Source organism: Sesamum indicum, linkage group LG9, assembly GCF_026168435.1.
Source record: "Sesamum indicum cultivar Baizhima isolate 11 linkage group LG9, ASM2616843v1, whole genome shotgun sequence".
NCBI lineage: Eukaryota > Viridiplantae > Streptophyta > Magnoliopsida > Lamiales > Pedaliaceae > Sesamum > Sesamum indicum.
In genome coordinates, this window is record NC_142665.1 from 20,420,859 (window position 1) to 20,435,040 (window position 14,182).

At 34.9% G+C, this 14,182-nt stretch overlaps 2 protein-coding genes across 6 annotated transcripts; both read left to right on the forward strand.

The window, feature by feature from the left end:
• The first annotated feature begins 1,630 nt into the window (after positions 1–1,630).
• On the forward strand, positions 1,631–7,492 carry LOC105177956 (uncharacterized). Of its 5 annotated transcripts, none has more exons than XM_088884811.1 (8): positions 1,635–2,802; positions 3,888–4,187; positions 4,325–4,450; positions 4,926–5,006; positions 5,622–5,679; positions 5,866–6,196; positions 7,040–7,183; positions 7,265–7,492. In XM_088884811.1, the coding sequence occupies exons 1-5, from the start codon at positions 1,944–1,946 to the stop codon at positions 5,648–5,650; spliced, it is 1,395 nt and encodes a 464-aa protein (XP_088740937.1). In that variant the 5' UTR covers positions 1,635–1,943; the 3' UTR covers positions 5,651–5,679; positions 5,866–6,196; positions 7,040–7,183; positions 7,265–7,492. The 5 variants fall into 5 exon arrangements, with proteins under 5 accessions (XP_088740938.1, XP_088740937.1, XP_088740936.1 ...); XM_088884810.1 differs by having other exon boundaries at positions 5,866–5,940; positions 6,084–6,196; positions 7,040–7,492; XM_088884809.1 differs by having other exon boundaries at positions 1,636–2,802; positions 5,866–5,940; positions 6,097–6,196; positions 7,040–7,492.
• Positions 7,493–9,508: 2,016 nt separating this feature from the next.
• On the forward strand, positions 9,509–13,253 carry LOC105178351 (uncharacterized). Its single transcript, XM_020698966.2, has 5 exons — positions 9,509–10,142; positions 10,228–10,272; positions 10,348–10,629; positions 10,723–10,886; positions 13,030–13,253. Exons 1-5 carry the CDS (start codon positions 9,917–9,919, stop codon positions 13,234–13,236), a joined length of 924 nt encoding a protein of 307 aa, XP_020554625.1. The 5' UTR covers positions 9,509–9,916; the 3' UTR covers positions 13,237–13,253.
• Positions 13,254–14,182: the final 929 nt, after the last annotated feature.

Sequence of the window (14,182 nt, forward strand, 5' to 3'; positions counted from 1 at the left end):
TAACTTTTTTTTTTTTTGTTATAACGATTGAGTAACATACTTTACCAAATTAGTTTCATGTGTTGTTCAAAATTGAGTAAATTACCCCCTCAAAAGAGGTGGTGTATTACACGCTCCTTTCTTGCGAGTTTAATTGACTTTTTAATAATAAAATATTATTTTTATATAAAAATATATAATAATATTATATTATATATTTTATATTATTTATAATAATATATATCTTTATTAAAAAAACTTACCCCTCGTGGTCGTCTGAAACCCTCCCCTTCCCCAAGACTGCCGCTCCCATCCTCGTCGTTGCCCACGCCACTTGAAACCCTCCCCCATCCCCTCGTCCCTGTTGCCTGAAACCCTCCCCCTCCCCCTCCTTCGTCGCCCCCATCCCTCTTTACCCACGCCAACCCCGAAAACCCTTCCCCCTCATTCCCGTTACCTGAAACCTCCCCCCTCCCAATCACCGCCACTCCCATCCCTATCACCGCTCCCCGATGGAAAATGCTCGAACCTCCACCACCCCTTCAACGCTTATGGTCGTCGTTGCCATCATTCTCTTTGTTTCTCTCTGTGTGTGCATATATATAACTATAATTATATATTATTTATTACATATATGTTTTTTTAAAAGTTTTGTAAATATATTTTAAAAATATAATTTTAAATTCAGACCGTGATTTGAATTAAAATAAAATCTGGGCCATTAATCTACTAATTAAATTTGAACTTTAGATTCAAATTAAATTTTATGGTTCTTAAATAATGTTATAAATATAATTTTATAATTTATAATTTTAAAAAAATAAAAAATTAACAAAAAATGCGTGCACTTCACGAATCGCGTGAGGGGGGTAATTTGCTTAATTTTGAAAAACACAAAGAGGTAATTTATTATTTTTTTTATAGGGGGTAATTTGCTTATTTCGAATATTATAGGGCGATGGTATGAATTTTTTCATCAAACACACACACACACACACATATATAAGAGACATGATTCGACAATGAACAATAACTCTTTGTCCTCCAAAATACAATATTAAGTATGCAACACTTGTTTTAAATGATTTTAATTCATCTATAAAAATAAATCCAAACATACATATTATCTCTAAATCCAAATTCATCTTTATTTTTATCTTTTTATTTCCATAAAACACAACAAAACACTCGAAAAATGAATCCAAACATTATGTTTATTTTCTAGTTCTAGAAATAAGGAAAATTCTAGCCGGAATCTGAATTAGGTCGAACCAAACCGATCACAAAGCAAGTGTGATACACTTGCTATGTAATTGACCATTTTTCCTTAATTGTACATCAATCACAAGACAAACGTATTACACTTGCCATTAATTAATTCAGATTTGGCCGAATCAATTTCAGACTAGAATTCTCCCTTGAAATAAATGCTCATGAAGTGAAATTTAGACATTTTTTAGATTAATTCACTAAACTTATTTCTCCATATATATAATTTTGTTAATCTTTTAAAATTTTCTTGTACTATAGCAGTGAAATTGCATAGAGTTGGATTCTGTAGAATAGCATAGAGGTGGCATAAGATGATAGGGAAAAGGACAAGCAGCGCAAAACCGCAACTGGAGAGTGTGGAAACGCATGACCGAGTCTCATCTCATGTACAAGCACGCTTCTTTCTTCCTAGTTCCTACCTAGTTTGTCCGAATTCTGATTGGAGATGTTGTAGAGAGAGAGAGCACAACAAAGTACAATAACAACTTCTTCCATTCCAAGTTCCTTCCAACTACCGCTGTGGAGACTTTCCTGACTACCATTGTCTTCTCTTCTTCAAATTTCAAACAAACCCCCCTCTCTCTCTCTAGAACTGCCGAAATATCCGTTTCCTGCTCAAGATTTTTCAGCCACCCCACCACCATCCCGATTCCGATACTTATTTCCAATTCTTGATTCCGATTCCTATTATTATGTCATTGTCATCAACGCCACCGGAATTCGAAGCCCGTCAGCTCAGCCTTCCGAAGCCGCTCCACACCCCATCCCCACACATTTCCTCCTTTCTCTATGACCCCCTCTCATCTTCTCTAGCCCTCCGTCATTCCGACTCTTCTTTCTCTCTCTACACTCCCTTTTCCCCTCTCTCTCTTCCTCTTCCCTCTTTCCCTCCACCCAAATCCCTCGTCCCCTCTCCCACCTCTTCCTCCACTTTCCTCCACCTCCGGACAACCCACAATCCTCCCACCACCGTCTTTGTTACCTCCTCCCCTCTCCTCCGCCCCTCTTCCGCCACCCTTCTACGCTTCTTCATTTTGCGGGATGACCGTTTTGTCAAGATCAGGGTTGCTTCAAATCACAGGGACTTGGAGTTTGACCCAGCCAAGTTTGGGATGGTATTTAAAGTCAATCATGGGGTCTCGGTGAAGTTATCGGGGGGGATTAATGTGTTTTCGTTGTACTCGGTTTCGAATTCTAAGATTTGGGTGTTTGCTCTCAGATTGATTGGGGATGAGGGGGGTGGAGAAGCTTTGAAGCTCATGAAGTGTGCGGTGATTGATTGTTGTTTGCCGGTGTTTAGCATTAGGGTTTTGTTTGGATTTTTGATTCTTGGGGAGGAGAATGGGGTTAGGGTTTTCCCGCTGCAGCCGCTGGTTAAAGGAAATCATAGAAAGGAGAAGAAGAATAGTGGTAAAAGATACAATTCCAAAAATGGCCTTACTAATGGAGTTGATGCTGCGAAGGGTAATGGAGGTAGAACCGTAGGCACAGATGGGGATCTGAATCTGTTGCCAGCTAAGGGTGAAAAGACAGAAAAGTTTTCTGATTCTGGTGAGTTTGTGAGTTCTCTTATGTCATGTGTTTAAATTTGTTTCCTTTTGTATCAATTCTTCACTTAGAATTTGTTCTCAATCTTTTCATGGAAGTCCTTTATGTGTATAGCTTTCATTAATATTCGTGACATGATAACCTGCATTCATATGAATATCCCGTATTCATATGTTCTTAATAGTAGCTCGTGATGTGTGATTATTATGCTCCACGATGTGTCTCTGCCAGCCAATTAACCATATATGATTGGATGAACCATGAAGACATGGATTTCTCTTTTCAGGCCATCAGAGAAATGACATAATGCCAAGATCTAGCATTCTGTTGATGCTTACCTGATACAGTGTATTTTCTTGACATTCTAATATCATACCTGCCTTCTCTGCCTTGACATCATGATTCCATCTTGGGGATATGAGGGACTTTCTCCATGAGATCTTCCAGCTTGTTGTAAAACCCCAGCATACAGCCTCCCCACTCCTAGGAGCAATTTGCTGTCTGGATAAAATTGTTTAATTCTTGTGAAACTGAGACAAAGATGTTTTATGGTTTACAGTTGTTATTACGTTAGGGGTTTCAGTTGGTAAATGCTCTATGCTCTAGTTGCTCTATGAACGTTTGAAGGTCTCCTAGGGAATAGGTAGAACAGTTAGGACAGAGCTTAGCGAAGTGAGGCACTAAAATGGATGGTTTGTTAACATATTAATGTTATTGCTAATCTATCCCCCTGCAAATTTACAGCACACAAATGAATTAAAATAAAGATAGCACAAAGATATAATTTAGTTTGATCAAACCTTAGACAACTATAAAGCACATATATATATATATATATAGATTATAGATATCTGCATGTGTAATTATATATATGTTTTTGGACAATATAGGAAGTAAATACTTAATCTGAATGGCAGATTATGATCAACATTTACCTCGAAATGTAATCTGTGAGTATATGCTTTGCAGACCTTGAAATATTGACTTCTTTTCATCATTCTTTAGCAGTGTTTAATGTATCTTTGAGGCCTCTGAGAATGTTTACTTTGCCATTTGCTACAGCTGCTGATTGTGCATTTAACTTGCAGTGAAGTTGAGGTCTGTGATATTTAGACAAGATTCGAGAGATCAAGGTGCATTTTTTATGAAGTTTGAGGATAAGGATGAGGGAAGTTCCATATCAATGAATATGACAGGGAGATCAATCAAGGCAATTTCTATCCAGGCATTATCTGCTAACTACTTTGTGGTCTTAGATTCTGTTGGAGATGTGCATCTTTTATGCTTTTCTTATTCTGTCCAAGGATTCGATAAGCCTTGCCTCATGAAGAGGTTAAGTCAAACCATGAAAGTTCTGAAGCTGGCAGTTTTTCATGATGTTTCTACAGGTGTACTTTATGATTTCTCTTGACATTATTTTAGTTCATGAGTCCATGATCATGCGCAAATCCATATCATGTGTATTTTTGATGAGTCACCTAGGCAATTTACTTTCTGAAACATCCAAGATCATTCTTCCTTGCAGCGACACAAACTATTTGGATGTCAGATGGAAGTCACACTGTGCACCTTATGACGGTATCTAACATGGATACTTCCTTTGATAAAACTGAAAAGAAAGATACCAAGGAAAAGCTCATACAAACTTCAGGTTCCGACCATTCTTAATCATGTTACTTTATTCTCCATCACGTATGAGATTGGTGTTTCTTGCTGATTATAAGAATAACTATACGAGAAAATTGTATTGATAGTTATACTAATCCACATGCATCACGCATGCTTGCTGGCTTTGACGCTGCAACTTTCGCTGTTGGTTTCTTCTCCTTTTGTTGGATTAATTAATTGCAATATGGCTTGTAGGATACTAAAGTCTTGGTTTTCCATGTTGCTGTTTGCCCAACGGTCTTTTATAAACTGTTCAGTTGTGCTGCTTTATAGCCAATGCATATGAAGATCAACCGAAATTGCCCACCATAGAAACAGCTTTGCTTATGTTTCTCAGCTTCTTTTGACTTGTCTACTTAAATGATCTGAAGTTATTTTATAACTGTCAAAAGTTGAAACCAAAGTTATGTGTTTTATGCACTCAAACTAAGTTTTCCCACCCTTTTTTCCCCTGGTAGTTACACGGGCAATTTTTACCAGTGAGAAGATCCAAGATATTACGCCTTTGTCTGCTAATGCTATACTGATTCTTGGACAAGGTACGCCAATCATATTCCTCTTTGCTTCACTCTACGTGAGACAGGAGAATCATATTGCATAATGAGTGTATGTCTCTCTTCATATCCTAAGTTGTACATTTGCAAGCTTTAAAGAAGGGGGAGAACAGATGATTCTTCCATTTGTAGATTCTATTGGAGCTTTTAATAATAGTTGTATAAAAAGAACTTTGTCGATATCATGGAAGGTGATGGATGTTTATGAACTTTATGGTGCTATTTTTCTTGGGTACTTATGAACATTCATATGTAAAAAGTTTTCTTGGTATATACAAAGTGATAAATTGCTCTATTGAATTTTGTAGTTCCTTGTATTTCAATATCCACAGATCACATTCTGGTGTTGGTTTTTATTTTGCTTCACCTCTCGTTCTCCTGGAAAAGATGATAGTCCTGCTTTATTTATGGAATAAATGCTAGTTCATTACCATAACTATTAGTAATATTCTGTTATAATATACTTCACGTTGAATTAGTCAACTGCCAACTTGATTTTGTGGTACTTGAGCTTCAACTTGGCAATGGAGCTAGCTAAACGATGTAGTTTTTGGTCCCATATTTTTTTTCTTTGACAAGTATTATGCTTTTTACTTGCAGGGAATATGTTTGCCTATGCAATTTCTTAATCTTGCATGATGTTTCTCTTCTGAAAATGGTAAGCTTGTTGCGTGCTGAAGCATTTTCTGTTCCTTTTAGGAAGAAGTAACTCTAGCTGTCGTACTAAAGTATAGATTGTTTTACCACTTATAAGTGGATATTATTGCTCAAAAGTTCTGGTTGTCGTGTTATTCTTGCTTATAAACACATAATCAGTAACAGAGAGAAGTTTGTTTTTCCATAGGCCATATTTTGTTCTGGAACTGGATAAACCTTCTGCCACTTAAATTGGTTCATGCACGAAACTTTTATTGGAGAAGTAAGTTTTCTTTCTGTCCAATTTGTTCTTTACATTCAGAAAAATGCTAATCCTTCTAGTTTAGCGTGTACTTCATGTTTCTGGACTTTTAGTTTTCCACTTCATAGTATGTTAATATCTTTTTGGTTATTGGAGTATTCTAGTCTTCCATTGCAGGTATCTAATCATCCTATCAGTCAAAGAACACTGGGCTTTCGATTCTTCTAAATGCATGATTACTCTTGTTGGACACTTGACACTTGGACAAGGGTACGAGGCAAGTATCCATTTTTCCCCCATAAGTTTTTCTGTTATTGCGTATCTGAATTTTATGGGTTACGCATGCATTTCAGTATTGTGATTATCGTTTAAATATTACAAACACTAAACATCTTTTTATGTATGTGTGTGCGGGTTCTGTTAAATATTAGACGTGTCTATGGATTTTTCATTTGATATTTGGTTGATCAGCAAGGTTTGACACAATGGGGGTTTGTATATTTTATTCTGAATGTCTATAAAATTTTAACTGATTTTTTCCTTTTCTTACTGTTTTCCCCAACTTGTTATTGTTTCTTATTATCATCATTTATTCAAGACTTCAGTTTGGTTTTCTCTGCTAGTTTTCAGTAGATGGACGCTACCTTTTATTATGAACCCTTTAGTAGCGCTCGAATAGAAATGTTATCAAAGTAATTGTGCATGTTTGTTTTGCTACTTACTGCTCTGTTTTCCTTCATTAAAGTAGATCAAGATAAGAAGGAGTTTATTAGCATAGAAACACTTGATATTATTCATATGCTCCCTATCTAGCCTGGAAATGATGGTCTTTAATCTACATCTCTGATGGAATATGTGTATCTTTGTAGCTTAGATAGAAACCAACTCTATATTGGTGTGATGTTTATGTGTTAACAATAATTTGATCTTTAGTCATTTAAACGTTTCCCCAAACCTTAGTTAATTAAGTCGAGATCAAACAAACTGATATGACATATATGTGCGTATGGACACAAAAGTAAGTCATGATAGACCAACTAGAATATCAGCAACAATGTCGCCTCAGACTCCAATAAACCATTGACTTCCTTCAATAATACATGGCTTTTACTTTTCCCAGGATTTTCCGCTGCAGAATTATGAAGGCTAGGACCGGATGGTTGTCGGTGAAATCTGAAATCTGGGTCCTCGGAAAGATCAAGTCAACTGTCCAACAAGCTGTATTGTTGCATGGGCTGGCTCACAAATGGGAGTGCGGAACTAGGTGGCTTCTGTGGAAGTCTTTGTGTTTTACTTCTCATGCAACCAAGTTCCATTAGGCTGAAGGTTGGTGTGTCTAATGCAGATTTGTTAATTGTGACATCTCATGGAGGATCTATGTTTAGCTCTGGCTACAGTGAGCTGCAATAGGAATTCAAGTGGGGACTTTCGCATATTTTGAGCGGATTAGACGAAACAGTGAGGTGCTAATACATTTACATCCACGCATGTGTTTTTTCTACGTGGTTTTGTCTAGTGAGAGTTGTACCATAGAATATTATTGATTAATGATTATGGGGATTATGAATAATAATGTCTCACAAGTCTTATACACATATTGGTTGGAGTTGGTGCACTGAATCATATATGGTGCATCCCCGAGCTAGAAAAGCTTGGGTGATTGCAGCTTGACAAAGTGGGCTGGTTCTTTGGAACAAGAGGTACGCTGTTTTGGTGCTAAGTGGTCTGCTGTGGGGACAGATGCAGATTCTAGGATAGACATGGTTGTTCAATGTTCAATGGTTTCTTGATTTCTTTTCTTGCCAGTGGCATCAACTTCCATGTTTTTTCTTCCACTAAATGATGATTAAGCCATAGTTCAGATCATTTATTGTAAATTGATGATGCTCTTTATATTGCTTTTCACATACATGTTACATTACTCGTATGGTTTGTGCTTATATACATAAAGTGAAATACCGAAAAATTGGTAATAAAAGATTGCAACTGATAAAGGTTGAAAGTGAAATTTGATATCATCATGCAAATATATTAGAAAGAGTAATGGAGATGAAACTTCAATTAAATGAAGTATGAAATGATAGCAGGAATTTCATCAAACTCAAGTTAAGATTCAACTTTAAGGATTTCTACAGTCAAAGTTCAAAATTTGAGTTGCTTGTGTTCGAAATCTACCCCTTTGATTCCTGCCCACAGAAACAATGTGATTATTAGAATCTAAAAAATAAGACAAAAGAACTAAAAGTGGAGATGAATACAGATAAACAGGGGGGATATTTAAATGAAGCAAAGAGAAGAGACACAAAAACAACTGGGCCTATCCTCTGCCACATGAGACCTACTTAGCACAAAATTGAAAAGAAAAGCTGATGGTGGAGATGGTTTTAAGGTGGGGTGGTGATTGCGACGATGGTGATGATGACTTTCCCACCCCCACCATCAATATGCACATGCAGCACGGAAATATTCCTCCCTCTCCCCCCACTCTCTTTCCCTATCAAAAACCCCAGCTTGAAAATAACTTGACACTGATGGCTACTTATCACCAACTTGTAATACAAACCCTCTCCCATATCTTCTTTATTTTTTACTTACACAAGATAATGCTTTTTAAAGTGTTTGTCTTGACTCATTCCCGTCTTAGTGCAAAGTTATGTCTTTGTAATACATTTTACCGAAGAAAATGAATAATTAGTGCATTTGATGAGGATCTAAGTGGTTGCATATTTCTCCTGCTGAGTTTGACAGGTCTAATTTTATAGATTTAATCTTTTGGTTTTGCATTAATATTGATGAGCATATTGACTATCAAATACTCAAGTATATGATTGTGATTCCATATTAAACTACGAATAATGATTAAGGTTGAGCAGAGAGGTCCTCCATAATCATATGCAACCATAGATTAACATCCATTATTCATAGTTTTAAGAGCTCAACTATGATTACTCCAACCCTTCATTTTGCAATTCCCTCATGTCCAAGATTTAACTTCATCGTTGGAGGATTTCCTGGAAACTCTCCAGCTGGCTCCTTCTGACAGGTGTTGTTTTTGTGGCAGGTGAATCTATCTTATCGCCCAGATAAAATTTGGAAGAATGAAATCACTTCTTTCATCCTACGGTGATTTTGACAACATTAAGTATCAACTTCTTTCTCGTCTAGGACCAACTTATGATGTGCACGAGACCTAAAGATTTAATAATTGAGACATGGGTGTAACTAAAGTCTCAAGATTTATAGTATCTATGTTGAGATGTGTGGATTGGGGCAGTAGTAATAAAAGATCAAAAAATCACCCATTCCTACATTAGATCCTTGTTGAGGGGTGAATCTCCACTAGCCAATTGTCAAGTTGGCCAATATAAACGGCTCGTATTCATTTTGATGGGTTGTACTTGGAACCCAACCATAGTCCTATACCACCAATCAAAAACTTAATAATTTTTCTCTGGACCATAGGCCCCAAAACACCAGGACACTGCATATCCAGCAGTATATATGTTTCCCTCCCCCATATCAAGAAATGAAACAAACATATGATGTCCCACACCAGTGGAAGAGTCAATGTTATTACAAAACTGGTCATCTATAGGACCACTGCCCTTAAACTAAACATCACTGTATTCTCAGAAAGGACTATGATTTTTGCACCATCATACCCCAAACCACTCCATTCTTCTCAATGATTGCACTATTTTTTTAACTAAAAATGGGATTTAAGCTTAGATTTTCCCCTCTGATACCCACACCAGATATGCCAATGGGAGTATGGCCCAGCACCTAAATGTATGCCGGCAGAAAAAGTTAATGAAGAAAGAATTACACAGCATACTGAGTTTGAATTTCTTGGCCCTGAGTTAAAAGGTATTTTCAAAAAGCAGGCTTTCAGGTAACTTTTGGCAAATTCAAATTTTTTACAACTATAAAACGATGTACCGAGTTGCGAGGAAAAGTGAAGCAAAATAACTTGAAGAAAGTATATACGTACTTGTTCATGGCAAATGCCATAGAGAAGCAATCTTCTTTTGGTTCTCGTCGACACGATGAGCCGGAATTCGACCTGAAAGAATGGGCTCTGAGAGCCCGAATCAGCCGAGGAAACACGAATTCAAGAAGATTTTCAGCCTCAAATTTGAAGAGTTTCAGAGAGGATGAAAGGTCTTTGAGATCAAACATAACCATCTCCAGCTCTGCTTCCTCTCCTGGCTACACAATTAGAGGTAAACACACATTCCCGCTACATGCTTCTGATTAAATTCTCACAAGTCCTGATCATAACATTTTTCCTTCCAAAAATTCATGCAGAGGAGATTGACCCTTCAAAATATTCATTCACCACAGCCCTGAAAGGTAAGAATTCAAACAGAAAGAAGCTTGTAGAATAAAGGGTTCTTGTTGTAATTTCTTCGAACAATTTATCTGCAGCATTACAGGCAAAAACTTTGTACACATGGGAGTACTTATCGCCAGACGGCTTAACTCTCAACTCAAAGTGGAACGATGCAGAGAAATACATATGCAATCCCCTGTCAGGGGAAGTCCCACTCGAGTGTTTATCAGCAAAAACTCTCAGCGCGCGATCGTTTCGCGGCCTGAAAAGCAGAATCACTATGTCTGCTCCACTCATCTACCATTCTCAGCTCCAGCAGTTTCAGGCAAAGTCTCCAATCATCGAACATGAAACCGAAGTGAAAATCACAATCCAAGGTCTCAAATTTGTATATCTAACATTCCAAATGAATCAGGCCTATAAATCTTTGTCTCAATCCTCAATGCAATTCATGATCTGTTTGATTGCAGAGGAAAATCGGAGCACGACTAGAGATGTCGGAACTCAGAGCACGCCCACTGATCTTAGTCCATCTCGCAGTCCTTCTACCGAACAAAGAGCAGTACAGCAGAGTGAGGCGGAAGCTGAAGATTCACCTGCTTCTACTGGGAAACCAAAATCAGCAGCAGCAGAGGTAATTGAGTTTATCTCAACTATTTCATGCAAGTCAATAACAAGGCTAAATTACTCTCTTTCTCTCTAACAAATACCTCTTACAATCATTTATCAATGAATATTTATAATTTTTAAATAATAAAAAATATTTATAATCATAATAAATTTCAAATAAATCCTTATGATTTACCATAATAGAAATCATGGAAGGTAAGAAGGATCAAGCAATAAATAAATATATATATTAATCCAATGAGATTAGGGAATATTATGCAAAAGTTTCTCAATTTTATGAAAAACACCCTACAAATTTTTGTATTTAAGGATTCCCCTCATAGACCTTGCACTTCTTCCCCAGAAGTTTAAGGGAGTGTTTGCAAAAACTTTCATTTTTATAAAAGTAATTTTTGCAGAAAAAACTTGAAAATTGTAGCATAATTAAAAATTGGTACTGTTTATAAAAAAATGAAAAGCAAATAAAAGCTAAATTGGATAGTGTTTGGAGAAAAATCACTTTTAAAATAAACTTAATTGATGAAAGGCTGTTTTGTCCCTATGTGTCAAAAAGATCTATATTTCTGCTTATTATTTCTTTTTTTCACAAAAATTATAAATTTTATTTTGATTAGTATTCCATATTTATATTTTTAAAAAATATTAAAAAATAATTTTAATTTAATAATGCTCTCACTAAGTAATATAAACACTGATTCATACACAAAAACTAAACTTACATGATTGCAAAAAGTAATTATTTTATTAATTAATTAAATAATAATATGTGAACGAAATAATATAATTAGATGATATGGCACATAAAATATAAAAAAATTAAAATATTATATATGTGAAAATGAAATTTAATTATTGTTCAAATTTAAATTATTTAAAAACTCTTATATCAACTTTAAATATATAATTCTAAAAATAAATTAAAAACGGTAAAATTAAAATAAGATTATTATAATAATGATAAAATAGTAAAAAATAAAATTGAATTTATTTACAAAAAATTCAAAACAGCTAAATACAACCCCAAGGTGCTTATAGCTTTTGGCTTAAAAGCGTTTTTCTTAGCCGTTTCAGAAGTAAAAGTTGGTATCCCAAATATTTTAAAAGTATTTTTTTTAAGCCAGAAGCTGAAAAACGTTTTTATGAACAAGTGTATTACCAATTCTCCTTTGCGGATTGAATGTTCGGTAAAAGATAATTTCAAGAAATACCAATGTAACTTACAAAAAACTAAGAGAATTTTCATACTAAACCTAAATTTTAGGATGTTAATGTAATTATCATAAAATTAAGGGGTTCATTTGTAATATACGTAGACTTAAAAAAAAAATTGTTTATGTCATTATTATTCCATAAATGTAACTTAGAACTATGGAGTTGGCAAAGAAGGTGGTAGGTGAATTAATGATGAGTAGAGCAGGGCCTGGTGTCTTCAGTTTCCCCTCAAATAGGTTGATTGGTACAGACACTTATTTATACGCCAATCAAATCTTTTCTGATGTTGTCCGTTCATAACTCTGATATCAATTGTTGGGTTCGTACATTGATGATTGTGATTATTTTTATGATTTTATAAAATGATTTATTATTCTGATGATACGCTTAGAAGTAAATATATTGTACTGGCTGAGTAGCTTTTTATGCAGTTCTATTGGGTGGGTGCAGATATAATTTTGTGACACAATTATTCGTATATTGTACGTAATCTGTTTTTAAATTATAATTTAATTTATAATTTAAGAAAAAATATGTTGATGGTGTGACATAAAAGAATGATAGAAGATTTGCATTCGCACTATCGAATATCAACTTTACTAATAGTGGGATTTCGAATTACATAGAGATCATAAGACTATTACCAGATCATTTGGTCGTCCCAGATGATCTCATTCTATGCAAAGTTTTTATCTGGACGAATTGATTAAAATATTTTGAATTTTATCAAAAATGTCGAGTATTTTGGTCAATTAAATAATTGTTGATGCTAAGAGTGCAATTATTCACTCCCAAAAATCTAGCAATTTAACAAAATTGCCAAACTTTCAATTCAACTATTTGGGATTAAATAGTTGAGTACATAATTACATGATAATCCAAATAAAGACATAATATGTATTTAATATGAGTATGTATGTGTGATGGTTGTGCAGGTAGAAGTGAGAGAAACAAGAGAGAAGGGAAGAGAGAGAAAGCAGATGATGTGGAGGTGGTGCAGCAACACCACCCAATCAGGAGGAGGAGGAGGATGCCTATCAATATCATTGAGGCGTTTGTGGCCCCACAAAACAGACAATCACAAACCAACCTCACCCACCTTTCTTTACCATATTAATAATAATGCTTGCTATAAAGAATAAAATAATTCTTCTTCTTCTCTATATATATAGAAATATTCTCCTATATTTATTTCCAATTATATATATAAATTTCAGAATTGGATTTGAAAATAATAAGAGAAACATGTGTTGTTACTAATTTACCCTCATCAAATAAATTTTAAAAATGTAAAAATGAATGAAAACATAATTTTACTGTTCTTACCCCCATCAAAAAATTGAGAGAAGTTTGTTAAAAAAAAAAAAAAGAAAAATAGAACACTCCTATTCTATTTAATTAACACTAAATAGTCGATTTTTTTATAGATGCGACAATTTCTATTCCTATTCGTGCACTAATGACATGGCATATAGTTAGACCAATGTAAACTAAACTTCCTAAGAAAATTCGAGAGTATCCAAATTGTGCCTGAAAAACCCTTAATTGTACTGGTTTCATCCAAATATAATTTTTTCAAATTAGATTTATTAATAAATTTCTATTTATACATAATTAAAGTTAATTCATTGTATTAGTTACAAACAATTATCCATTTATTTTTTATTCAATTAAATCAATATTACAAGAATTTAAATATGGGTTGGTACGGATTGTGCTTTAATCACTAGTAAAAATATAAAAGCAGTGAGGGGGATGGTGGAGGGGAAAGAGAGGAATGATTGATGGGAAAGTGGAGCGGCATTGTGATGGGGGTTTCATATTTATGCTGCTGCTGCTTATTTTGGTGAATCAAATGAGCTGACAAAACCTAATTATAGTTTTCACATGCAATCTTCTTCTTCTTTTTGCACTTAGCTATACATATACATACATATATATATTTATAGTTGAGCAAAGGCATCAATTGTTACTGAAAATGTTGCATCATTCATCACATTTGGTGGATGTTTCACAATAACTCATCCAAAATTCTAACTCAAATCGAGGATAGTTCAATCTAAACTAATTATATAGTAAGTGTAATAT